Source organism: Hypanus sabinus, chromosome 29 (assembly GCF_030144855.1).
Source record: "Hypanus sabinus isolate sHypSab1 chromosome 29, sHypSab1.hap1, whole genome shotgun sequence".
Lineage (NCBI taxonomy): Eukaryota > Metazoa > Chordata > Chondrichthyes > Myliobatiformes > Dasyatidae > Hypanus > Hypanus sabinus.
Genome location: NC_082734.1, coordinates 40,751,772 through 40,778,389, shown reverse-complemented (window position 1 = coordinate 40,778,389; position 26,618 = coordinate 40,751,772). Strand labels below are relative to the sequence as shown.

At 41.3% G+C, this 26,618-nt stretch overlaps 1 protein-coding gene across 2 annotated transcripts in view; it reads right to left on the bottom strand.

Annotated features, from left to right (window-relative positions):
- Positions 1-3,220: 3,220 nt before the first annotated feature.
- gga1 (golgi-associated, gamma adaptin ear containing, ARF binding protein 1) overlaps positions 3,221-26,618 on the bottom strand; it is an 86,561-nt gene continuing 63,163 nt past the window's right edge. For both annotated transcript variants that reach the window (XM_059954204.1, XM_059954203.1), the window contains 5 exons: positions 21,267-21,475; positions 20,170-20,504; positions 16,088-16,257; positions 13,016-13,126; positions 3,221-10,513 (listed from right to left, as the gene is read on the bottom strand). In XM_059954204.1, coding sequence (XP_059810187.1) covers positions 10,403-10,513; positions 13,016-13,126; positions 16,088-16,257; positions 20,170-20,504; positions 21,267-21,475 — 936 coding nt within the window. In that variant the 3' untranslated portion in view covers positions 3,221-10,402. The remainder of the gene's footprint in view (positions 10,514-13,015; positions 13,127-16,087; positions 16,258-20,169; positions 20,505-21,266; positions 21,476-26,618) is intronic.

Below are 26,618 nucleotides of genomic sequence, written 5' to 3'. Positions count from 1 at the left end.
AACACACACAAAATGGTGGAGGAACTCAGCAGGCCAGGCAGCATCTATGGAAAAATGTGAATAGTCGTGTTTTGGACCTAGACTCTTCATCAGAACACTGTACTCACTACTTTGATTTATGAAGGCTGATGTGCCAAAAGCTTTCTTTATGACCCTATCTGCCTGTTCCACCACTTCCAATGAATTATGGACCCGTGTTCCCAGATCCCTTTGTACCGCCACACCCTCAGTGCCCGACTGTTCGCTGTGTAAGACCTGCCCTGGCTGGTCCTACCGAAGTGCAACACCTCACACTTGTCTGCATTACATTCCATCTGCCATTTTTCAGCCAGTCCAGATCCTGCTGCAAGCCAAGATAGCCTCCTTCACTGTCTACTATGCCCCCAAACTTGGGGTCATCTGCAAATTTGCTAATCCAGTTATCCACATTATCATCCTGATTGTTGATGTAGACGACAAACAACAACAGATCCAGCACTGATCCCCATGGCACTCCACTAGTCACAGGCCTCCAGTCAGAGTGGCAACTATCCACTACCACTCTCTGGCTTCTCCCACAAAGCCAATGTCTAATCCAATTTTCAACCTCATCTTTAAAGCTGAGTGACAGAATCTTCTTAATCAACCTCCCATGTGCGATCTTGTCAAATGCATTGCTAAAGTTCATGTAGACAATATCCACTGCCTTGCCTGGTAACTTTCTAGAAAAACTCTATAAGATTGGTTTGGCTTGACCTACCATGATGTCTATCCTCAATCTGTCCATGTCTCTCCAAATACTCATACATTTGGTCCCTTAGAATACCTCCAGTAATTTTCCCACTACTGATGTCAGGCTCAGCGGCCCATAATTTCTTGGATTACTTTTAGAGCCTTTCTTAAACAGCAGCTATCCTCCAATCCTCTGGTACCTTGCCTGTCATTGAGGAAGATTTAAAAACTCTGCTCAGGCCCCTGCAATTTCTGCACTTGCCTCCTGCGGGGTCCAAGGGAACACTTTGTCAGGGCCTGGAGATTTATCCAGCCTACTTTGCCTCCAGACAGCAAACACCTCCTCCTCTGTAATCTGTACAGGGTCCATGAAGCTGATGCCGCTTTGCTTCACTCCTATAGACTCTGTGACTGTCCCGAGTAAATACAGATGCAAAAATCATTTAATATCTCCGCTATCTTGTTTGGCTCCATGCATGGATTACCATCCTGATCTTCCAGAAGACCAATTTTGTCTCTTAACATATCTAGGATCCCTTAGGATTCTCCTTCCCTTTGTCTGCTGGGGTAGCCTCACGCCTTATTTTAGCCCTTCTGATTTCTCTTGCATTTCTTGTACTCCGTAAACACCTCATTTGTCTTACTTGCCCATACCTGCTATTTCCCCCGTAACCCTGCCTCACTATCTCTTGAAAACCAAGATTCCCTAATCTGTTTATTTACCGACAGACACATACAAATTTAACTTTTGGAGACTTTCCACTTACCAAGTAGTTTTTCCAGAAAGCAGCCTATCCCAATCCACAACTGCCAGATCGTTTCTGATACCATCAAAATTGTGATCCTCTTTTCCAATTTAAAATCTCAACCTGTGGACCAGACCTAGTCTTTGTTTGCATATTCACTTTGAAACCAATGACATTGTGATTACTAGATGCAAACTGTCCCATGACACAAGCTCCTGTCACCTGCTCTGTCTCGTTCCCTAATAGTAGATCAAGTATTGCAGACTCTTTTGTTGGGATTTCTAAGCACTGATTAAGGAACCTTCCTGAACACATTTGACGAACTGATTTACCATTCTGAGTTCTGTGTCCTGAAAATTGATTGTTTATTCCTCACCTGACAGCATTTGGAGTGTGTTGCTCAAGATGTCCAGCAACTGCAGAATCTCCTTTGTAAAAAAAGAATTACAGGCTGGCACAGGAGGACAAGCTCCTTCTGCGTTCTATAATACTGCATTGAAAAGCCCTCCTGTTACGTGGGTAAGCTGAACAGGAGCAAGGTTAGTCCATTCAGCTCCACCACTCATGGCTGTACTTTTACCTCAGGGTTATTTTCCAGTGCTATCCACATGTCCAGAAATGTTCTGATTTGTGCTTTGAACAAAGACAATGGGATACAGAATTCCAAAAGGTTCAACACTTTCTGAACACAGCGCTACACCCTGACCAAATGTACTGACCTTGATGCTAATCCAACCTAGTAGGGTGGTACATTGAGTGACATCATCTCATCTCTTATTCTGAAACAGTGGCCTCCTGTTTCAGCTAAGGAAAACAACTTGCCTGCATCGAGTCCGTGAAGAATTGTTCAGTGTGGTTTGAGGTCTAAAGTTCAAACACAGCCTTGTGGAGCTGATGTTCTGTGGGGTGAATATAATGAGTTACTTTGTACATTGAGTGGTTTGCTCTGAAGCCAATTTACCCTTGTAAAATGGCATTATTCTCTGTTACTGAGAGTGAAGAAAGTTTGTTGAAGAGATTGCCAGCAGTGTGCCAACCTCCTGTGAGTTCACTGGCAGACTCCAGTCAATTTTTAGCATTTAGAAGACACTTAATGTGTCATAACAAGACTTTCTGACAACTCGGTTCCCCTTTCCACAGATGTTGTCTGAGTGCTCCTAGCTATTTCTGCTTTTATTTTAGATATTTGATCAACTGTGTACAATCTAGATCAGCTGGATTGAATAATCAAATGGTATTGAAACATTCGGGCCAGAATAAAATGCAAATTTCTCTTTGAGTGGTGTGATAGAAACAGAAGAAGGTGCATCTCAGGTGTCGATGTGAGCATCCACCCAACAATCACCAGTTATATTTTTATCTTATTTAGAGATACAGTGCAGAACAGGCTCAACCCGCTGTGCTGCTGAGCAACCCACCTAGTAATCCTACACTAACCACTGAACAATTTATAATGACCAATTAACCGGTATTTCTGGACCATGGGAGAAAACTGGAGGAAACCCGTATGTTCACAGGGAAAATATACAAACTCCTTACAGAAGGCGCTGGAACTGAACTCCGAAACACCTCTATCTGTAATAGTGTTACGCTACTGCTGAAGTCCTTCATCTTGATTCAACAGTGGTACTGAGAACACACAAGCTTTTCACATCTGAGTTCACATCCCCTTTAGAAATGCCTCTTTCCTGCATTTTAAGATTCACGTTCCAATGAACAGGGCTCCCAGACCCTTTAAGTACAATAAAAAATATAAATAAAACTGACTTTGAGCAATTTATTGAAAAATATACATAAAGAAAGGCAGGCCCAGAGCACATCGCTGCGACTCAATCCTGAAAAGAAAACATAATTTCCCATAAATACATCTTTGCTCTAATGTACATAATTCTGAAAGACCATATAAATATATACACAAGTTAGTTCTACAGACCCCAAGCAAGGGATTAGTAGAACAAGTGGATGTGCAACATTAAAAAGGAATCAGCATATCTGCAGTCAAACTAAAAGCATTTTCACTTTCTGAGGCAGACCCTACACAACCTGGGTAAGTCCTGCACTTTGAAAGTATTGGATATGTCTCCCTTCTGGAAAGAAAGGCATCACTTGGTTACATACAATTCTCTCCTGGTTGATGGTCATTATTACAATTAAATTCGTACCTTCAGTGCATTCCAAGGCATTAATCTTAATCGATTCTATGAGCATCTGTGGGTCAAGAATCTATTCCTATCAGAGCCTACAAAGGTCCAAAAACAAAATGAGGAAAAATAGTGGAGAATGGTGTTTGTAGGATCTCAGGTTAACACCAAAGTGCAACACACAACATAATGTGTCATGGGAACTGGTTAAAGTATCTTCACAAAGGTTCAGATAAAGACAGAGCACTACAGCACAGAACAGGCCCTGTTCAGCCCATCCAGTGTACCTTAGTCCTGGACCACAGCACTCCATACTCAAGATGGCAAGTTATTTTGCTGGTGTTTTGTTAAAAGCCACTTAACAGGAACCTTTCTTTTTTTATCTAGTGTTCGTTTTGTTGCAATTCCTTGCATATTATTTGAGTACACCACCTGATAAATAATGCATAACCCATTTAGTGCACATTGGATTTTGAACAAAGAAAGACTGTGGTAGGAGGGATCCTTGAATCAATTAGACATTTGTGAATTCAGCGACAGGGGTAAAAAAATAAGTTACTATAGCCCAGATACCACTTCTTAGTGAGAACATTGCTGCAGAGACTTCACAAGAACTAATAGCTGGTAACAAACAACATATGGCCTGAAAACTGACCAACAAGGCGTATGCACGTTGGGAGATAACCTGTTAACCTACATGGAGTCCCTGCATGTGCAAGTCAGGAGCTAGGAGGAGTGGGATAACTGGAACCTTGGCTGTTTGGATAAAAAATTGGCTTAAAGGAAGAAAGCAGAGGGTAGTTGTGGAAGGAAAGTATTCTGCCTGGAGGTCGGTGACTAGTGGAGTGCTGCAGGGATCTGTCCTGGGAGCCCTGCTATTTGTGAATTTTATAAATGACCTGGATGTAGAGGCGGAAGGATGGGTGAGTAAGTTTGCGGATGACACAAAGATTGGAGGAGTTGTGGATGGAGCTGTAGGTTGTCGAAGGTTACAAGAGGATATAGACAGGCTGCAGAGTTGAGCAGAAAAATGGCAGATGGAGATGGAATTCAATCTGGACAAGTGTGAGGTGATGTATTTTGGAAGGACAAACCAGAAGACTGAGTACAGGATTAATGATCAGTTACTTAAGAGTGTTCAGCAGCCTGACAGCACTCAAGTTGGCTGATGGTAGCTACAACTGGAGAAGTAGGTCTGAATTCATTCTACTTCTGGCCCACATTGAGTCAATGGCATCTCCTGGACTCAGTGGATGGATCACTTCCACGTTTCTACACTCCTCTCTGGGGTTTAAGTGGACAATAATGATGGAACAACTCGTCCTACTTGCTCACTGTGACTCAGGCACAGTCCAACTTAGTGTCTTCAGAGAGTCAGCATGATAATTAAATTTACATCGCAGTCTACTCAATATGGAGGGAATTCTCACCCTTTGGGCAAAATGTACAAAGAAATTCACATATATGTAATTGACGTTTCCCCCCAATTTCATTGCAGACTAGTCCAGACACAATGCAGGTGGATTTCTCATGAATTCGCCACAGACCAATGGTAGCAAATGACTAGCTTCAGACAGGCAGGTTTCTAAGATACTCCACCAAGAAAATAAAAATTACACTAGGCTTTAATTGCTTTGCATGTGGCTTTTGTGCGTACACATAGGAGTTCTTAGATTGCTTGCTGGACCATGTGGAAAGCAAGCTTAAAGGCAGCTGTTGGATTTGATTACAGTACACAGTCACTTGACCAACGTCAAGTAAATCAGTCATCAGGTCTCTGAAAGTAAATGGGGGTTGAAATACTGGGCCAGAGCATGTTTCCATTTTAGGAATGCCCCACAATTATTTAAAATTAAGAGATTCTGCAGATGCTGGAAATGAAAAGTAAAACACACAAAATGCTGGAGGATTTTTGGGCCGAAACCCTTCATCAGGACTGGTGAATTCCTCCAGCATTTTGTGTTTGTTACATAATTACTGGGAGTCTCATGTTTCACTATTAGTGACTGCTTTTCATACAATGCACAGACATGTTTTCCACATTGTAACTCACGATACAAACCATGTACATATGAGGTTAGAAGAACAAGGGCTTCACTCTGGAAATGTAAGACAAGCTGCTGACAGCACCTGTGAAGCTACTTGCCATTTTGGGCTGATCTAATGGTTAACTTACTGTCCGCTCACTAAAAACTAGCACGATAAATTTCCTGATGCTGCCTGCATGGACCATCACACACTCAAATATCTGACAATCTGGTGCAATGTAGTGTATTGTTTTTCCAAATCTGCCTCACAACATACTTGGCTCAATTTGATGACTGAGAACGGTACAATTACAGAAAGGAAGAGTTCAGAAACATAAAAATAGCTCTTGCTCTTCATGTGCTATTGAACTATTGAAATAAGTTTAAAGAATATGCTCATATGATATTGCTTTTCCAGCATTTACTGTTTTAATCTACTTCAGACTTTATTTTGTCTCCCTTGATATTGTAAGAACAAGCCTCAAAGATGTGCTGTGATCCTCAATTTCTGATCAAAGTAATTGTGCAAATCCCTCTGACAAAAATTGTATTTTAAAAATGATAAATTAATCTTGGTTAAATATTACCAAGGACACTGGCATACTGTTGCTCAAAGTTTGCATTTGTAATAACAACCAACAGTACCTACATGACTCTCAAATATGGTTCTAAATTAAGTTATCAAATTATTTTGGAAATTAAACAGGACCCCAGCTAATGGCTGCATTTAAACTCAAAAACTAAAATAACATTTGTTTCTCATACATTCTGCGCAAAAGGCCTCGCCCATATCCTCATTGTTATGCCTTTCCTATTTTTGGGTATTTACAGTACAGTTTGTCAGTATGAGTGTGATGATCCATTCTTGATAAAGCTGTACACTGTCCCCACCACACAATCTACTGACTTTAACATATATTTTCAATTCTGCAGGGTGAAATGTCGTTTACTTCTGCAGGTGGTGACCAAACCTCTGTGCAGCTCCAGCTATGTTTTGTTTTGCACCTTAACCTATCACTGGCCCACCAATGGACAATCTGAGAATACGTACACAACGCTAGAAGAACTCAGCAGGTCAGGCAGCATCCGTGAAAAAGAGAGTAGCCAACGTTTCGGGCTGAGACCCTTCATCGGGGAAGAGAGGGCCGAAGCCCAGTAATAGAGATAGAGGAGGGGGTAGGGCCTAGAGGTGCCAGGTGGAAAACCAATCAGAGGAAAGATAAAGGGGGGAGGGGGAGGGAATAAACTGCAGGGATAAAGAAGCAGAAAGTTGCAAGGGGAGAGAGGCAGAGAGGAGCTTTGTACACAGGATGGCGGGACTGTGTAGTTCACACCTGACTTTACAATGCAAAGAACTATTTTGCCGGTTCTCTGGAAATTCTTCTCAAATGCTCAAGAAACAAGTCCAATGGAACAGTTTTCTGCCTTTTGAAGGCTGAACTAATTTCATCTATGGGTATTGGAAGGGGTGAAACAGATCACTTTTATGACTGTGATTCCTGGTGATGCAAAGGAAGGCTTTCTGTAGCTTTATTTGATTACTGTCTGCTCAAAACTGTGGCGTAATTTCTTCCCTACACTAAAAAGGTTAAAGTAACTCAAACGTGAAACACACTCAAGCAATCCCCGAAATGAGGCACTTTCAACATATTTTCAATGTTGTAATGTGAAGAAATGTGACAGTTCACAAGATCCCACACATTTTCATTAGGCGAACTGGATAATCTATTTAGCTGACAGTGAATGATTAAAAATAACATAAAATGTACAGAGAGATTGCATATATAAAAAGAGTTGTCAGATAACTGAAATTAAGCAAACTGGAATTATGAACCATAAGTCAAAATTTTCATGTCTGAAAAACCTGCATGATAACTGTACACACTACAATTTCAGTGATCATTATTCCAGTTTCCAACAAAAACAGAAGTGATTGATTATAATTAAAAGCATGAAGAGGTGAAAGCTTAGACCTTGTGCATAACAATATTCTGCTTACTGACAAAGGAAATCATAAACACAAGAGATTCTGCTGATGCTGGAAAGTTGACATTTTGGACCCTTCCTATGACGGGTCTCAGCCTGAAATGTCAATGTTTCATTCCTCTCCGTAGATGCTACCTGACCTACTGAGTTTCTCCAGCATTCTGTGTGTGACGCAAAGAAGCTTTTCTTTGTCCTCCAGTAATCAAATTGTAAATACAGGCAACATACACAAAATACTGATGGAACTCAGCAGGCCAGGCAGCACCTATGAAAAAGAGTAAACAGTCAAAGTTTTAAGCCGAGACCCTTCATCAGGACTGGAAAAAAAATGATGAGGACAGGAAGTAGTAAAGGTAGTAGCTGATAGATGAAACTGGGAGAGGGTGAAGGGTGATGTAGAGAGCTGGGAAGTCAACTGATGAAAGGGATAAAGGGGAATCTGTCAGGAGAGGACAGAAGGCCACAGAAGAAAGGGCATGGGGCAGAACACCTGAGGGAAATCCCTCTCTCATCTTATCTCTTTACCTACCCATCACCTCCCTCTAGTGTTCCTCCCTCATCTTTTTCTTCCGTGGCTTCTGTCCTCTCCTATCAGATTCCCCTTCTCCAGCCCTAATTGACGTTCTAGCTTCAGCCTCTCCTGGTTTCACCTATCACTGACTACCTTGTACTTCTTCCTCTTCTCCCCCATTCTTCTTGCTCTAACTTCTCACCTTTTCTTCTCCAGTCCTGATTATAGGTTTCAGCCTGAAACTTCAGCTGTTCACTCTTTTCCATAGATGCTGCCTGGCCTACTGAGTTCCTCCAGCATTTTGTGAGTGTTACTAGGATTTCCAGCATCTGCAGGTTTTCTCATAATAAATACAGGCACCAAGTAAAATTTAAGGAACATTAAAAAAGTAAGGCATATCACTAGTCAGGTTTTAAAGGTTCAACCTTTCCTCATTTATCACAATTTTGCACATCAGAGGTACAGAATCAGCATTTCGTTTTTCACTGGCAACTCCTGTTCTACAGGAACTTATATAAAAGGTAGGATTGATAAGAAAACTGGTTCCAAATTTTGCATTTCATGTACCCTTAACTGAAAAAGTAGCAGTTACTTCAGATTCATGGCATACACCTGAATCCAGTATACGGTACAAAGACAGGGATATATACAGCAACTAAGGATAACCTGCTTATAGAGGAAAGCAGCGTTTTCAGCCTCTAATCCCCACAATTCTGTTTTACCATGTTCCGTGAATCCACTCCAGTAAAGTGAAAGCACTTAGTGTTTGCATCTCAAGGTGGTAAATCAGGACCAAGATTACATTATTTAGCTGAGCCACTTTTACATTGGAAAGATAGAGCAGAAGGGGAAAAAGGCACACTTCAAAAATGTACACAGTATCATTACTCTTGCACGAATAAGTCAAAAGTTCTGCAAGAGAGAAAGAAGCTGGAACTGACAAGCAGACAACGCCAAATGCTTGCTATCTCAAATGTAGTGAAATGGTTCCATGTACATTATAGACCAGAATAGGCAATGCTAACGTGACCACGGTTTGCATGCTACTGAATCTTCAGAGGCTGGGCCATTTGTACTTACATAAGCAGAAGAGCTTGAGCTGACATTCACAGAACACCCTCAGTGTAAATGACAAGTATCCATAGTGTGGGTGTGAACACATTAAACTCCTTCAGGTAACTAAATCAGAGTTCTAATTAAATATCTAGGTGTTGTGTGGCTGAGCCTGCACTGTTGCACTCCCAATAAGGAAACTGGAACTGTAAGATTGGGTTCGAGATATTGCATTCCAAACATTTCTTAGGAATGGGTACATAGCAGTAATTCATATATCCACACTACACATTATCAAACAAATAAGATTCTTAAAACAAAAACAAATTATCTCAAGAAACAAAATCTTGATTCTGCATCTGTGTGAGATGAAAAACCATTATCTCACCATTTTGACCAAGGTCTTAAAAATGATTTAACCACAAAAGGGGCTTGCTGGGTTTTATCTAACCTCTCCTCTACCATCTAGATTTACCCCAATGTCCTAGCTTCATCAACAACAGGAGCCCAAGTCCTGACTCTGACTTTACTCAATATCAGGGATGCACTAAATCATAAACAAGAGAACCTGCAGATATTGGAAATCCAGAGCAGCGTACAAAATGCTGAAGAAACTCAGCAGGTCAGGCACCATCTATAGAAAAGATGAAGGGTCTCAGCCTGTTTATTTCTCTCCATAGATGCTGCCTGATCTGCTGAGTTTCCAGTGTTGCTGCTCAGGGATACATTTTCCAGCACAGGTCAATAGATTAAACACCAGTGGATAACTCTGATGCCTGATTTGAACCCTTCAGCTGTGTTCTAGCCTTGACTTGGGTATTCAGCTTGCAGACAAAATAAACTCCAGAAGAGAGTGGACAGCAGCTGACAAATTGCTCAGGAAAAAGTAGACATTGAAACATTAGAATAAAACTTGAACAATTTTATCACATACTGAATAAAGTTATATAGAATCCTCGTGACATCACCATTGCACACAGGGAGGGGACTATATTGACATATCTAGTTAACAACAGGGAATCATAAAGTTCTGCTCAGTAGCAGAACTGAGGTCTCACTCCAGACCATTTTGTTGTTTCGTAAGATCTGCCTTAGAAATCAGAAATTGACTGCTTCAGGAATTATTTTTAAATTATGGTCGCTCCTTTCATTCACCCTAATAGCAAAACGTTGGTGGTCTCCTAACGACAGAGCAGCAGTACTATGTAGTGTTGCTTTGTGTCCATGTTAGAGGCTCCCCCAGGACTCTGGAGGTGGGAACTGATCCACGTCTCCCATTTCATTGAAGGTTTGGTCGCCCAATGCAAACGTGAGCTTGTATCGTAAACGGACTTTCTCCTGTAAAGAACAAAGCCACACTTTAGGGAACTTCTAAATGTAACATCACATTCTAGAGATTCTCACTCTTAATGAGGGACACGGCAGCAATATTAGCCCTTGTGGAAGTCAAAATGACCGAAAGAGACGAGTATGGGTTCAGGCCTGCAATGCTAGTAACAGCTTTGTTGCTATCACAAAACTAATTGGCCAGGAAACTTAACACGTTTGGAAATTGTATTCATGTAGTTCAGTGATATGCTTAAATGGTGAAGATGTAGTGGCCTGAGATAAGTTATCCATTGTACAAAGTGGAACAGTCCATGTTCCAAGCCTACACTAGTAATATTACCCAGCTTTTCCTTCACTACATTGACAACTGCTTGAGCCCATGCTGAGCTCATTAATTTTATCAACCCTGCTTCCAACTTGCATCCTGCCCTCAAATTTACTTAGTCCATCTCTGACAGGTCTTTCTGTTTTTTTGATCTCTCGGTCTCCATCTTTGTAGACAGGCTATTCACTTACAAACCTACTGACTCTCACAGCTATCCTGACTATATCTCTTCTCATCCTACCACTTGTACAAATGCTATTCCCTTTTCTCAGCTCCCATGTCTTCACTGCTCTCAAGAAAAAACTTCCCTACTCTAGAACATCTGAGATATCTTTTTTTCAAAGAACGTGGTTTCTCTTCCACAACCAGCAATGCTGCCCTCACCCATATCTCCATTTCCCACACAATTGCCCTCACCCCATCTTACCACCATAACAAGGACAGAGTTCCCATTGTGCTTACCCACAACCCCACGAGCCTCCATATCCTGTCACTCAGAACTACTTTCCCTACCCTTTCCTCTCTGGTTGGGTTTGGGATCGCTGTCTGTGCAACTCCCTTGTCTACTCACATCCCGCTCTCTGATGTCCTTCCTGGAACTTATCCCTGCAGGTGTGACAAGTGCCACACCTCCATCCTCACCACCATTCAGGGCCACAAGGAGTCCTCCCAGATGAGGTGACACTTCACCTGTGGGGCTGACGAGGTCATCTATTAGATCTGTTGCTTCCGGCCTTCTCTACATCGGTGATACTGATGCACATTGGGGTACCCTTTGTCAAGTACCTTTGCGGTGCCTGCAAGAGGCAGGACCTCCTGGTGGCTACCCATTCAATTTCCATTTCCATTTCCATTCCCATTCTGATGAAACAAGTTGGGAGGTGAATGGTGGAATAAATAAAAGGCTGAAAAAGGCAACATCTGTTAGGAGAGGAGAGTGGACCATGGGAGGAGGGAAATCTGCTATTTTAGTTCCTTCACACAGACAGCTTAACCACAGGCAGCTTGGACAGAAAATACTGTAAATATTAACAGTAATTGATTTAAAAAATCTATTTAGATAAACATACACAAATTCATTAGATTCACTACTTTAACCTTCAAGTAGCTACTGCATATTTTGCTCGACAGTCTGCACCTTTATAACTTTGCTTGCAAATTTATTCTGATTTATCAGAACTTTACTGCCACAACTGAAAAAATCATAAGCAATAGGAGCACAATTACTTGGCCCAATGAATCTGCTCTGCTATTCAATCATGTTTGATTTATTATCCCTCTCAACTGCATTCTTCTGCTTTCAACCCGAAACCTCTGATGCGCCTACTTACCAAGAACCTCTCAAATATTGCTTTAAATATACCCAATGACTTGGCATCCACAGTTGCCTTTGGCTGAAAAAAATCCTCATCATCTCCGTTCTAAAGGGACGTCCTTGCATTTTGAGACTGTATCCTCTAATCTTAAGACTCATCCACATTAGGAAACATCCTCTCCACATCCACTCTATCTAGGCCTTTCAATATTCAGTAGATATCATGAGATCCCCCCCATTCTAAAAAGTAAATCACCAAGTACAGGCCCATTCATTCATTAGCTAACTGCTCACTACACTCCAAGTGTGATCTGACCAATGCCTAATGAACCCTCAGCATTATATCTTTGCCTATATATTCTAGTAGAAACATAGACATAGAAAACCTACAGGCCCTTTGGCCCACAAAGTTATGGCTAACATGTCCCTACCTTAGAAATTACTAGGCTTACCTAAAGACCTCTATTTTACTAAGCTCCATGTACCTATCTAAAAGTCTCTTAAAAGACTTATCATATCCGCCTCCATCACTGTTGCCAGCAGCCCATTTCAGTGTTCTAGTCCTCTTGAAGTAAATGGTAACATTGTATTTGTCTTCCTTACTGCTGTCTCAACCTGCAAGTTAACTTCTAGGGAATCCTACATGAGGACTCCCAAGTCCCTTTGCACCTTCATGATGATACACTGTGACAGAGATTGTATGTAATGGTTATTTGGGCACAGTGATACCTATACACCATTTTACTTTTGTACTCATTTTTCTGCAGAGAAATTTTGTATGTTTTGGGAATGTGAAGATTCACAAGTGCCAGGGCATTTGCCTTGTGTATTGGTTAGGGACCAAAGACGCACCAACATCAAAGAGACTTACCTTCTGTGGGTTTGCTAGCAGTAGGACTTGTGTAATTGCTGAGGGTGGGACTATAGGGTTAAATGCTGGCAGTTCTGTGCCAGAGGGAGGCTGTAGTTTCACTTTCATGACCTGTAACACAGGAGTAATTCACATGATAAGACACAGGAGCAGGAGTTGGTTGGAAAACCCCATGAGCCTGATCCATCACTCAGTATGATCATGTTTGATCCAAGGTTAGCCAGAGATCAACCTTCCTGACTCTTCCACCGGCTACCATGAAAGCACAGTGGTTAACACAAAGCTATTACAGCTCAGGGAGTTCTGGAGTTCAGAGTTCAATTCCAGCACTACCTGTAAGGATTCTGTACATCTTGCCAGTTGAATACATGGGATTTCCCCAGGCACTCTGGTTTCCTCCCACAGCTCAAAGATGTACTGGGTAGGTTAAATGGTGATTGTAAATTGTCTTGTGATTAGGTTAGGGCTGATGGGCTTTGTCAGGAGTTGCTGGGGTGGTGTGGCTTGAAGGGGCCACTCTGTACTGTATCTTTAAATAAGTAATACTCCATTCTCCACAGATTAAAAGTCTGCCCTGCCTTGAATATATTACATGCCTCCAAAGTCAAAAGTAAATTTATTATCAAACCACATATTTGGTTCTATGTGATACCTTGAGATTCAGATTATTGTTATTTAAAAACCACAAATGCAATGCAGTTAAAAAATGAGACAATGTTCTTCCAGAATGATATCAACAAAGCACATGACAAAATAGACTGCACCAGAAAACCCACATGATGTTTGGCAATCCCCAATGCAGAGTCCAGAGAGGCTGCTGTGTATTGACATTGCGCTACCATCTTAGCGCGTTCCCCAGAAAGGAGCTCCAAGGCCACCAGACAAAACAAGACCAAAAACTAAAGCTACAATACCTGCACAAAACCATATAGTTACAACAGCGCAAACAATACCATAATTTGATAAAAAAACAGACATGGTAAAGATGGTAAAGATGGCATGGTAAAGATAGTCCAAGATGTTAAAAGACTAAGTTCAAAAGAAACCACCACACAGTTTCCACAAGACCTCAGGGTCCCGACAGACTCATCATCCCACGCCAGTGGCAGAAGGGAATACCCCCGCTATGGATTTCCACGGTGCCGCCCGACTCAGCCTCTCAGACGCAGCACACAATGAACGCTCTGTCAGACCCAGCCTCGCTGACACAGCACACACCGAAAGCAACCTGACCGCAGTGGATTCCGAATCAGTCAAACCTCTGAGCCTCCGACTATCCCCTCCGCCACAGCTTCTCCGAGCACCATCCTCTGCCAAGCGTATTAAGATGCCCCCGCCAACGGCCACCAGCAATGCAACCCCAAGGACTGGGGGCCTGTTCTTCTCAGCAAAGACCTCACAGCAGCAGCAGCAAAGAAGAGGGCCTTCCTGGAGATTTCCAGATGTTCCTCCGTGCTCTGTCATCCGTTTTTCATTAGATTAGGATTGTGCACGGCACCCCCACTTAACAAATAACATTTCAGCTCCGGAGTGGCCGCTGCAAGCTGCATTGCGCCACCATCTTGATTCATGTTTGTGTAAGCATTTACAGGAAAATAAGTATAATTTCAAAATATGTAATGCCCTGGTTAAGATTTCTACTCTTATACTGTAGATATATCATTTTAGAAGTTCTGTAAAAGCAGTGAGTTCTGCTAGTACAGCGTTTTGATTTTGGCTAAAAGGTAAGGAGCTATGATGTTCAACTTAGGAATGTTGTGTCAGCCAATCAGGATGGTGGAATAGGGAGAAGGTTCTAAGGAGAACTGGGTGGAGTGAGATCTGTGATACACACTGTGGTTCATGAGTCTTTTTGGCGAGAAGTGCAGAGGATAGAAGATGGCTGCCGTGGGAAGGAGCTCCCCCACCCCCACGAGGTGCGTTGTGCAGATGAATGGCTCCAAGGAGGAAGTGCCAATACTCCTGAGAGAGCGCCCATTTATTTGAGATGAATTTCAAGTGATGTTCGGAAGGTGGTGTGTGTTTTCATGCAGACCGTGGGTCCAGTGCTTCAGTAAAATGATATCTTCAAGATGAGCTCCAACTTTATGTGCACATTTGTACCAGGCCTTTATATTTATTTTTTTCTTTTCTCCTTCCTACAAACTGTTTGATAAAATGGACATTTGTAAATATATTTTCTTTATAATGTTATGCGGTGTACGATCTGTTATTTCTAGCCTACCGACAATTCTTGGCATTATTATATCTGATATGATAACACCAAGGAACTTTTGTCAACTATCTGGAGAATGCCAAACAGTTGCTACCCTCAGAAGAAAAAAAAATTCTCAACTGAGTCATAAATGGCAAAGTCAAAAAAACCACCACTAATGTGTAAACTATTTAGTTACACTGATGAAGGGAATATTCCATTGAGAGAATATTCCTTATTGTCTGCTTGTTCTGCACTTTCTCTGTGACTGTAACATTATAACATTATATTCTGCAGTGTCATTGCTTTTCCCTTGTACTAGCTCAGTGAAATTGTGAAATAATCTGTATAGTTGGCTTGCAAGATAAAGTTTTCCTAGCTCCTAGTCTATGGCCTTATAGGTTATGACACCCAGGGTTCATCCAAATTGTGCTTGCACATAGACTAATTAATTAAAAAAGTAGCTTATAAACTGGAGATGACAACACCTCACTAAATCTTGCCAGTTGTTTTTAAATGAGGTACCAGAGGGAAGAGAGTAACTTAGCCTTAGGCATGCCTTAGTGCCAGCATAACAGTGAGGGTAATGATATATTTTAAAAAATGCTTCTAACATGTAATAAAAAAAAAGTTTTGGGGTTAGATCCTAGTTTAAACCAGATGGAGCATTCAAAAAAACCCTTGAAACCCTAGACTAGGAAAGGAAGGCTACTTATCAGCCAGGCTTCAGGTCCTAATGGCTTGGAAATGAGGGCAATAGGAACGTACTTGCAATGCCCTCAGTTGCTGACCATGAGAATCTAGTTGCCATTTTTTTTCTTTTTATAATGATTCAACAATGTCACATAAAACAATCTGTAGGACACTGCCCACCTTACCTTAGGTACAGCAGCTTGGAATTTTATATTTTTGACAGGTTGTGGTGCTGTACTTATCATAGAAGTAACGACCACTAAAACATCAGGCTGGCCGGATGGAGGATCCTTTGCAAAATGAAATAAAACACGAAAGCTATTCTTGTCATATACTGTGACGGGCAGGATACTACCTGTGTGATGGACAGAAACAAAATGTCAATTGAAATGATTACATGTTGTAACATCACCATGCTGCATCATACATCATGAGAAGGCAGGCAGGAGAATGGGGCTAATATAACCATATAACAATCACAGCACGGAAACAGGCCATCTCGGCCCTCCTAGTCCGTGCCGAACTCTTAATCTCACCTAGTCCCACCTACCCGCACTCAGCCCATAACCCTCCACTCCTTTCCTGTCCATATACCTATCCAATTTTACCTTAAATGACACAACTGAACTGGCCTCTACTACTTCTACAGGAAGCTCATTCCACACAGCTATCACTCTCTGAGTAAAGAAATACCCACTCGTGTTTCCCTTAAACTTCTGCCCCCTAACTCTCAAATCATGTCCTCTCGTTTGAATCTCCCCCTACTCTCAATGGAAACAGCCTATTCACGTCAACTCTATCTATCCCTCTCAAAATTTTAAATACCTCGATCAAATCCCCCCTCAACCTTCTACGCTCCAATGAATAGAGACCTAACTTGTTCAACCTAATAAATAGAGGGATAATAAATCAGCAGAATTGATGGGCCAAATGACCTAATTCTGCTGCTGCAGTATTGTGCAAAAGTCTTAGGCACATGTAAAAAAAATTCTGTAAAGAGAAGATGCTTTCAAAAATAATGAAATGAAAAGTTTCTAAATATCAAAAAAATTACTAAAAAGAGTAGTTAATGGTTAAAAAAAACTAAATCAAATCAATATTTGGTGTGACTATCCTTTGCCTTTAAAACTACATCAATTGTCGTGCTCACTGTCATGCAGTTTTATAAGAAAATCAGCAGTAGGTTGCTTCAATATCTTGGGAGAGCTTCCCACAGTTCTTCCACGGACTTTAGCTTTCTCTCCTGGTAATCCCAGACAGCCTCAATGTTGAGATCAGGGCTCTGGAGAGGTCCGACCATCTGTTGAAGAACTCCATGTTCCTCTTTTCCCTGAAGATAGCTCTTCATGACCTTGGCTGTGTGTTTGGGGGTAATTGTCCTATTGCAGAAAGAAGCTGGGACTGATCAGACCTCCCTGATGGATGAGAACATGCTTGCACTTCTCAGCACTGAGGATTCCATTAATTCTGATCAAATCACCAACTCCATTTGCAGAAATGCAGCCCAAACCTGCAACTTCACTGTTGGCTGCAAACACTCATCCATGTAGCCCTCTCCAGCTGTTCTACAGTCAAATGGCCTTCTGTTTGAGCCAAAAATTTCAATTTTTGACTCATCAGTCACTTGCTGCCATTGTTCTGCACTCTAGTCCTTGTGCTTTTGTGTGTAGGTGGCCTCTTGGCTTTGTTGCTACTTTGGAGGACTGGCTTTTTGGCAGCAACTCTTCCATGAAGACCACTTCTAACAAGTCTTCGCCATTGCTTTCATTGGTTTTTGTGAGTTCAGAGCTAACAGCAATGCTGGACTTCTTTCAATTTAGAAGGAACGTCAGTTTGACGTATCTCTCGTCTGGTGCACTCAATTTCCATGGTTGGTCCTCAACCTTCTGTTTCTGGGAAGTCAATCTTGCCAATTTGTTTGTGCTTCTTCAGAAGAGCTTGGACAGCACATCTTGAAACTCCTGTCTGTCCTTAAATTTCTGCAGGATGATCTCCTTGTGTCATGGTGGTATGCTCACGTTTGAGTTTGGTTCCTTCTACAACTGTTTCTGTTTCAGTTAATACAACTCAAAATGTCATTGATCATTAACATCCTGTTATCTTGCTTTAATCACACACTGGGCTATATACCTATAAGGTAATAAAGTTTTTATTTGAAATGTGATCTATTTCCAAATATGTTATTTTCTTTAATGAAATACAAAAAATTCTCTGCAACATTTAATCTTTTGGAAAATGAATGTTTGAAAATCTAAAAATTGTTCTTTTCTGTTGACACACTAATGCAGAAAACAAAAAAGCTAAAACACAATTTATATTAAAAAAAACTAGGGTGTCTAAGACTTTTGCACAGTACTGTATATTTTAAGGTCTTATACACCCTATAACCACTACCTATCCTACCTTGTATCAACCCCACAGTAAAGAATCCCATGCATTAACAGTTCAAAACAAAGCAACACATAAAGGACTCTGTAAAGTAGTTTTTAGTTAATTTGTTTCCATCAAATGATAAACCACAACTCACTTGCAGGCTGCACCCAGCATATCCTTAGCACATTATTTATTCATTCACAACTTATATAATAAGGTTGCAAAAGAGCCTAGAAAAAACACAGAAAAGCCAGACCTCATCACTTTAGTTAGCAGTTCATCCTGGCTCCCAAAACTGTATGTTTTGATGTATGTGATAAATAAATTAATCCGATCTAAAATCCGAAACTTGGATTTTCATACCTGTGCAACTTCTGAAAGTTAGCCGATGTTAGCCCAGTCTTTCCCATAACCCCTGTAAAAAGTTCCCTTCCAAATTTAAGAAAAAATTTATCTGAAGCCCATTTCCAATCTTCTTTCAAGTAGATTCTAGTTATAAAATGCTAAATCAATACAGTTCCCCTTCAGTTCTTTTATTAATTACCTTTAACCTGCATCTTATCAATACCCACCAGCAGAAACACTTACTTGCAGTTACTTGCTCTATAACTTTTAATTTTTAAAATATAGAGGTACAGAACAGTCACAGACCCTTTTGGCCCAATGCACCCACACTACCCAATTACACCAATGTAACCAATTAACCTACCAACCCATACATCTTTAGAATGTGGGAGGAAACCAGAGCACCCAGAGGAAACCCAAGTGGTTACAAGGAGAACATACAAACTCCTTACAGACAATGGCAGGATTTAAACCCGGGTCACCGATGCTGTAACAGCTATGCTATTGAGCTGCCCCTATTAATGATCTTGATGAGACTACTTAATTGGCTCAGCCTGCTTGACCTAAACCCAAATGCTTGGACCCACTTGCTCCAAAATTTGGGAGCCAGGATGAGCTACTAAATAAAGTGATGAGGCCTAGCTTTTCTGTGTATTTCCAGGCTGTTTCACAACCTAGCGAATAAATAAATAATATAAAGGTTGTGAATAAATAATATAAAAGTAAAATTGAAACAGTGAGGCAAAAATTACTCAGCACGGGAGGCAGTTACACGCCAGAACATCACTATTACATAGCGACTCAAAATTTTCTCTTCAGGTAAACAACCCACGGCTCTATTAACAAGAGATTCTGCAGGTGTTGGAAATCCAGAGGAACATACACAAAATGCTAGAAGTCCGGCAACATCTACAGAAATATATAAACAGTTGATGTTTCTGGCTAAGACCCTTTGTCAGGACTGGAAAGGAAGGGGGAAGAAGCCGAATAAGAGGGTGGGGGAGGGGAAGGAGTACAAGCTAGAAGGTGATAGATGAAACCAGGTTAGGGGGAAGTGGGTGGGTGGGGTAGATGAAGTGAGAAGCTGGAAAGTGATAGGAGGAAAAGGTAAAAAGCTGAAAAGGAAGGAATTTGATAGGAGAGGAGAGTGGACCATGAGAGAAGGGGAAGGTGGAGGGGAACCACATGGAGATAATAGGCAGGTGAGAAGGGCTAAGGAGGAAGCTAGAAGGCAGAATGGAAAAAGAAGGAAGGGGGCAGGGGAGAAATTACTGGATGTTAGAGAAATCAATGTTTGTGCTGTCAGGGTAGAGGCTACTCAGACAGAATGTGAGGTGTTGCAAACTGAGAGTAGCCTCTTCATGGTAGTAGAGGAGGTTATGGACCAACATGTCAGAAGGGGAATGGGGATTGGTATTAAAATAGTTGGCCACTGGGAAATCCTGTTTGTTGCAGATGGAGGAAAGGTGCACAACAAAGTGGTGCCCCATCTATTAAGTTCTTCCACATAAAGGCGTCATTGGTACAGAGAGCAAAACTATTTACTCACTTGGTTTAATTGATTCTAGAGGTACCAGAACATGAGTTAGTGAGATTTCCTGCTGAGACTGCGATGATGGTTTCAGTCCTCCTAGGGCACTGGGCTGAACCCCAGGCTGTCCAATGTTTGACTCATCAGCAGATGCTGAAGAGACTGAAGAACCATACCCAAATGGTTGATCAGGTTGAGAGACATGGCCTGCAGGAGAGATGGGTTTTGCTAACATTGGTGAGACGCTCTTGGTTGAAGCAGGTAAAAGTGGTGCTACGCCCAAGCCAGTTGCTGAGTTGGTGCTGGCTTTGTTCTGGAGATCTCGAAGAGTTTGTTTTTGGGGTGGAGCAGACCTGTGATTAAAACAAGTAATTATTTTGTGGAATATACACTCAATGGCCACTTTATCAGCTATTCTTGTACTTTAATGCAAATATTTAATAAGTCATCAAATATAGCAACTCAATGCATAAAATCATGCAGAAATAGACAGGAGGTTCGGATGTTCTTCAGACTAAACATCAAAATGAGGAAAAAATGTGACCTAAGTGACTTTGACTGTGAAATGATTATTGGTGGCAAACGGGGTGGCTTGAGTATCTTAGAAACTGCTGATCTCCTGAGACTTTCACACACAATAGTTCCTATAGTTTAGAGTATGGAGTGAGAAACAAAGAGTGCCAGTTCTGTGGGTGAAAACACCTTGTTAAGAGAAGGTTGAAGGAGAAAGGTTAAACTGGTTAAAGCTGACAGGAAGGTGACAGTAACTCAAATAACTAGATGCTACAGCAGTAGAGTATCTCTGAATGCACAACAGCAGCAGAAAACCACAAACATTCACTCATTGGCCACTTTATGCGTACAAGAGGTACCTAGAAGTGGCAACTGAGTATATAGCAGATAGAGATCGACACCACGTTCATATACCAGGGCAAACAGTTTCTCTAGCATGTTAGAACACCCAAGGCATGTGACAACTTGCTTTAATAGGTGGATTTTTTAGGTTGTGTATAAACACACCAAAGCATTGTGGGTTGAGTTGATGCCAGTTAGGTGGAATCTAAATTATTTTGTTCCCCACAACAGACACTGACCCAGTTTTGCTTGTGTCATACCATTTAACCTGCTGAGATTCTGGAGGCAAGGACTGCTGAAGGAGAGTTTTCCCCAACATATCCAGATCATCTAGAGCTTTACTTGCAGCGCTGGCAGGGGTGGGGCTTTGGTGGCAGGCAGTCACAGCAGTTGGCTTCAGCAACTCAGAAGATGTTGTGCTGGCCTCTACAGATGTTCCAGGAGCACTCAGCTCATCAGACTCAGAGGACTGGAAAGGATAAAAATAATTAGAGTTGTTCTTACATGCCAAACAGGCAATTACAGGTATACATGAAGATCCACAAAAGATTATATAAATTATCCAGTTTTGACAGACTGAGGATCTTTTCAAAAGACAGAATATATAATTAGGTACTAAAGGTGATGTAATAATTTAAACGGGATACAATAAATATGTAAATTAGCTTATTATTGTCATGAGTACTGAGGTACAGTGAAAAACTTATGTTCTGTAAGTTAAAACAGAGTGCAGAATAAAGTGTACAGTTACAGAGAAGGCAAAGTGCAGATCAAGTATATCATTCAAAGTTTAAAGTAAACTTATTGTCAAAATACAAATACGTCACCAGATACTACTGAGATTAATTTTCTTGTGGGCATTCACAGTAAATACAAAAAGAAAACAGAATCATTGAAAAAGAGGCACATGGTAGAGACAAACAACCATGTGCAAAAGGCAACAAACTGTGCAAATACAAACCCCATTCCCAGAAAAGTTGGGATATTTTCCAAAATGCAATAAAACAAAAATCTGTGATATGTTAATTCATGTGAACCTTTATTTAACTGACAAAAGTACAAAGAAAAGATCTTCAATAGTTTTACTGACCAACTTAATTGTATTTTGTAAATATACACAAATTTAGAATTTGATGGCTGCAACACACTTAACAAAAGTTGGGACAGAGGCATGTTTACCATTGTGTTACATCACCTTTCCTTTTAATAACATTTTTTAATCGTTTTGGAACTGAGGATACTAATTGTAGTAGATCTTCAATTGGAAATTTTGACCATTCTTGCTTGATATAAGACTTTAGCTGCTCAACAGTCCGTGGTCTCCGTTGTCTGATTCTCCTCTTCATGATGCGCCATACATTTTCAATAGTAGGTAGATCTGGACTGGCAGCAGGGCAGTCAAGCACACGCACTCTGTGTCTACAAAGCCACACTGTTGTAGCCCGTGCAGAATGTGGTCTGGCATTGTCCTGCTGAAATAAGCATGGACGTCCTGGGAAGAGACGTCGCCTTGATGGAAACATATGTCTCTCTAAAATCTTAATATATGCCTCAAGAGTCAATGATACCTTCACATACATGCAACTTACCCATGCTGTGGGTACTGATGCACTCCCATGCCATCACAGATGCTGGCTTTTGCACCTTTCGCTGATAACAATCAGGATGGTCATTTTCATCTTTGGCATGGAAAACTCTACGCCCGTTTTTACTGAAAACTAGCAGAAATGCGGACTCATCTGACCACAGCACACGGTTCCACAGTCTTTCGGTCCATCTGAGATGAGCTCGGGCCCAGAGAACTTGCCGGCGTTTCTGCATAGAGTTGATGTATGGCTTCCTCCTTGTGTAATAGTTTCAAGTTGCATTTCAGGATGCAGCAGCAGACTGTGTTAAGTGACAATGGTTTTCTGAAGTACTCCTGAGCCCAGGTGGCTATAATTGTCACAGTAGCATGACGGTTTCTTAGGTAGTGCCGCCTGAGATCACACGCATTCAACAGTGGTTTCCGACCTTGCCCTTTACGCACTATGTCTCTGAATTCTCTGAATCTTTTCACAATATTATGTACTGTAGATGTTGAAAGACCTAAATTCTCTGCAATCTTGCATTGGGAAATGTTCCTTTTGAACTGACAATTCTCTCACGAATTTTGGCACAAAGGGGTGAGCCACGACCCATCCTTGCTTGCAAAAACTGAGCCTTTGATAGATGCTACTTTTATATCCAGTCATGATTACCTCACCTGCTACCAATTAGCCTGCTTAATATGGAGTCTTCCAAACTGGTGTCACTTGAATATTCTGTGCACTTTTCAATCTTATTTTAACTCTGTCCCAACTTTTGTTGAGTGTGTTGCAGCTATCAAATTCTAAATTTGTGTATATTTACAAAATACAATTAAGTTGGTCAGTAAAACTATTGAAAATCTTTTCTTTGTACTTTTGTTAGTTAAATAAAGGTTCACGTGAATTAACATATCACAGATTTTTGTTTTTATTGCATTTTGGAAAATATCCCAACTTTTCTGGAAATGGGGTTTCCAGAAAAAAAAAGTAATAAGTATTGAGAACACATCTTTGTAGAGTTCTTAAAAGTGAGTCCATAGGTTGTGGAAACAGTTCAGTGTTGGGGTGAGTGACGTTATCCACACCTGGTTCAAAAGCCTGATGGTTGAGGGGTAATAACTGTTCCTGAACCTGGTGGTGTGGGACCTGAGGCTCCTGTACTTTCTTTCTGATGGCAGTAGTGAGAAGAGAGCATCACCTGGATGGTGGAGTTCTTAATGATGGATGCTATTTTCTTGTGAGAGCGCTCCATGTAGTTGGCTCAGTGGTGGGGAGGACTTTACCTGTGATGGACTGGGCTGTATCCATTACTTTCTGTAGATATTTCTGTTCGAGATCTTTGGAGTTTCCGCAGCAGTCATTATACTCTCAACCACACATCTATATAAGTTTGTCAAAGTTTTAGATGACCTATCAGATTGGCACAAACTCCTCAGAAAGTAGAGGTGCTGCTGTGCCTTCTTTGTAAAGGTACTTAAGTACTGGATGTGGACGGATTGTCTGAAATGGTAACACAGAGAAATTTAAAATTATTGGCCCTCTCCACCTCTGATGAGGACTAACTCATGGACCACATGTCCTTCTCTATAGTCAATAATCAGCTTTGGTTTTACTGACGTTGAGTGAGAGACTGTAGTTGTGGTATCATTCAGCCTGATTTTCAATCTCCCTCCTATATGCTGATTCATTACAACTTTTGACTCAGCCCACACACTCTTGCTGGCAGCAAACTTAAATAAAGCCTTAAAGCCATACTTAGCCTCATAGTCCTAAGTATAAACTGAGGAGAGCAGGGGGCTGAGCACACAGCCTTGTGCTGTACCTGTGCTGATGGTGATTGTGGAGGAGATGTTGTTGCCAACCTGAACTGACTGGAGTCTGCAAATGAGGAAATTGAGGATTCACTTGCCAGTGGTGTTGAATGCAAAGCTGTAGTCCATGAAGAGCATGCTGATGTATGTACCTCCGCTGTCCAGATGTTCCAGTGAAAAGCCAATCTGCTGTTGACCTGTGACAGCAGGCAAACTGAAGCGGATCCAAGTTAATCCTCAGGCCAGAGTTGATATGCTACATTACCATTCTCTCAAAGCACTTCATTGCCGTGGATGGAAGTACTACTGGATGATAGTCATTGAGGCAGGTTACATTACTCTTCTTGGATATTGGTATAATTGAAGCTGCATGAAGCAGGTGGGTACCTCAGACTGCCAAAGTGAAAGGTTAAAGATCCCAGCAAGCACTCCAGCCAGTTGAATAGCACAGGTCTTCAGTACTTGACCAGGAACCCTGTCCAGGTTGGATGCTTTCCAAGGGTTCAGCCCCCTGCAAGATGCTCTCACATTGATTTCGGAGACTGGTGAAGGTGCTTTTTTTGTTAAAGTGAACATAAAAGTCATTACGCTCATCTGGGAGCAAATTCTTGTTGTCACATATGTCACTTGGTTTCATTTTGTCAAAGCTGATAGCAATGAAGCCCCACCACAGCTGTCAAGCATCTTTCAGTAATTCAAGTTTGGTCTGGAATGAGGACAAGAGACCATTTTATCGCATTAGGGAAACATTCAATCGTCTTGAAACAGTGGGATGGAAGTTATCCTTAAGCCCGGTGGTACTTGTGTTCAGGGTTCCCCTCTGAATGAAGAGAGGGGGAAGAAGCACGGATATCTGGTGAGGTAGAATTAGATCCCTTCTGTTCCAGCCCTTTACCTTTTCCACTTATTGTCTTCCTCCTTATTAGTTCATTTTCTCCCCTCACTTCACTAGGTTGTGCTCCTTCCATTCCCAAAACCTTCTTATTTCTGGCTTCTTCCCACTTGCTTTACAGACCTGATGAAAACGTCTCGGCCCAAAACACTGACTGTTATTCATTTCCACAGATGCTGCCCGACGTGCGTGCGTGTGTGTGTTGGTGTTGCTCTGGATTTCCAAAATCTGCAGAATCTCTCTTTTTCAATCACACTGACTGCTTTACTGATTTAGTGAGAAGTGCAGACACAGTCCATGGAGGGAAGGCTGCTTCCACATCTCCCTGCAGTAATGAGCGGACCTGTTGCAATACCAAACCATGACGCATCAGAATAGGATATTTTCCATTGCCAAAATTGGTGAGAGTCAAAGGGGTCATGCCAGATTTCTTTAGTCTCCTGAAGAAGCAGAGGCACCAGTGAGTTTCTTGGCATGGCATCAATGTGGCTGGAGCAGCACAGACTTTTGGTGATGTTCATACTGAGAACATGAAGCTCTCAACTTTAGCACTATTGATCTAAACAAGGAAAATGAACATCTCCCCCCTTCCTGAAGCAAATGACCAGTTCTTTTGTTTTTCTGACACCGTGTCATTAGGCTCGTTAACTTTTCAAGTGCCAGATTCATCATTATTTGAGATATGGTGTTCCCTGCAAGCCTATACATGGAACTGGAGAAGAATGTAACCATGCAATTTTGTGTGTATAGTGAGTATGGTAGGGGATTGCTTGTAATCATACACAGGAAGTAGCATATAACCATAGTTTTGGGTGTATTGTGAGTACAGTAGGGAACTGCTTGTAACCATAGTTTTGTGTGTATAGAGAGGTTTAGTGTGTACAGGGAGTATGGTAGGATATTTCTTGTAACCATACCGTTTTGTGTGTACAGAGTACAGTAGGTGATTGCTTGGAAGAAGTCTAAAACTAAATATAACAGTTGCCTAATGAACCCAATAATGGACAAGATACCCAGGAGACATTTATTTATCCCAAGTGATATTAAAACACAGTCTTGCTATTACATGGAGGCAAATGGTATTTATGGGCAGACTTGATAAACATGGAGGACAAGCTATGCTAATAGGCGAGATGAATTAGAATGAGAGGCAGTTCATTTGGGGCATTAGCATTTAAACTAGTTTGTGGTAAAACTTTACTCTAAAGTTACATCATGTGTGATTAAAAACACACTTAACTAAAATACATCAACAAAACTCTCAGCTTTCCATTCCTCTATCCTATTGAAGTATAACATTTATAAATATGGTGACTGTTTTAAACTTTTTTGGTGAAATTT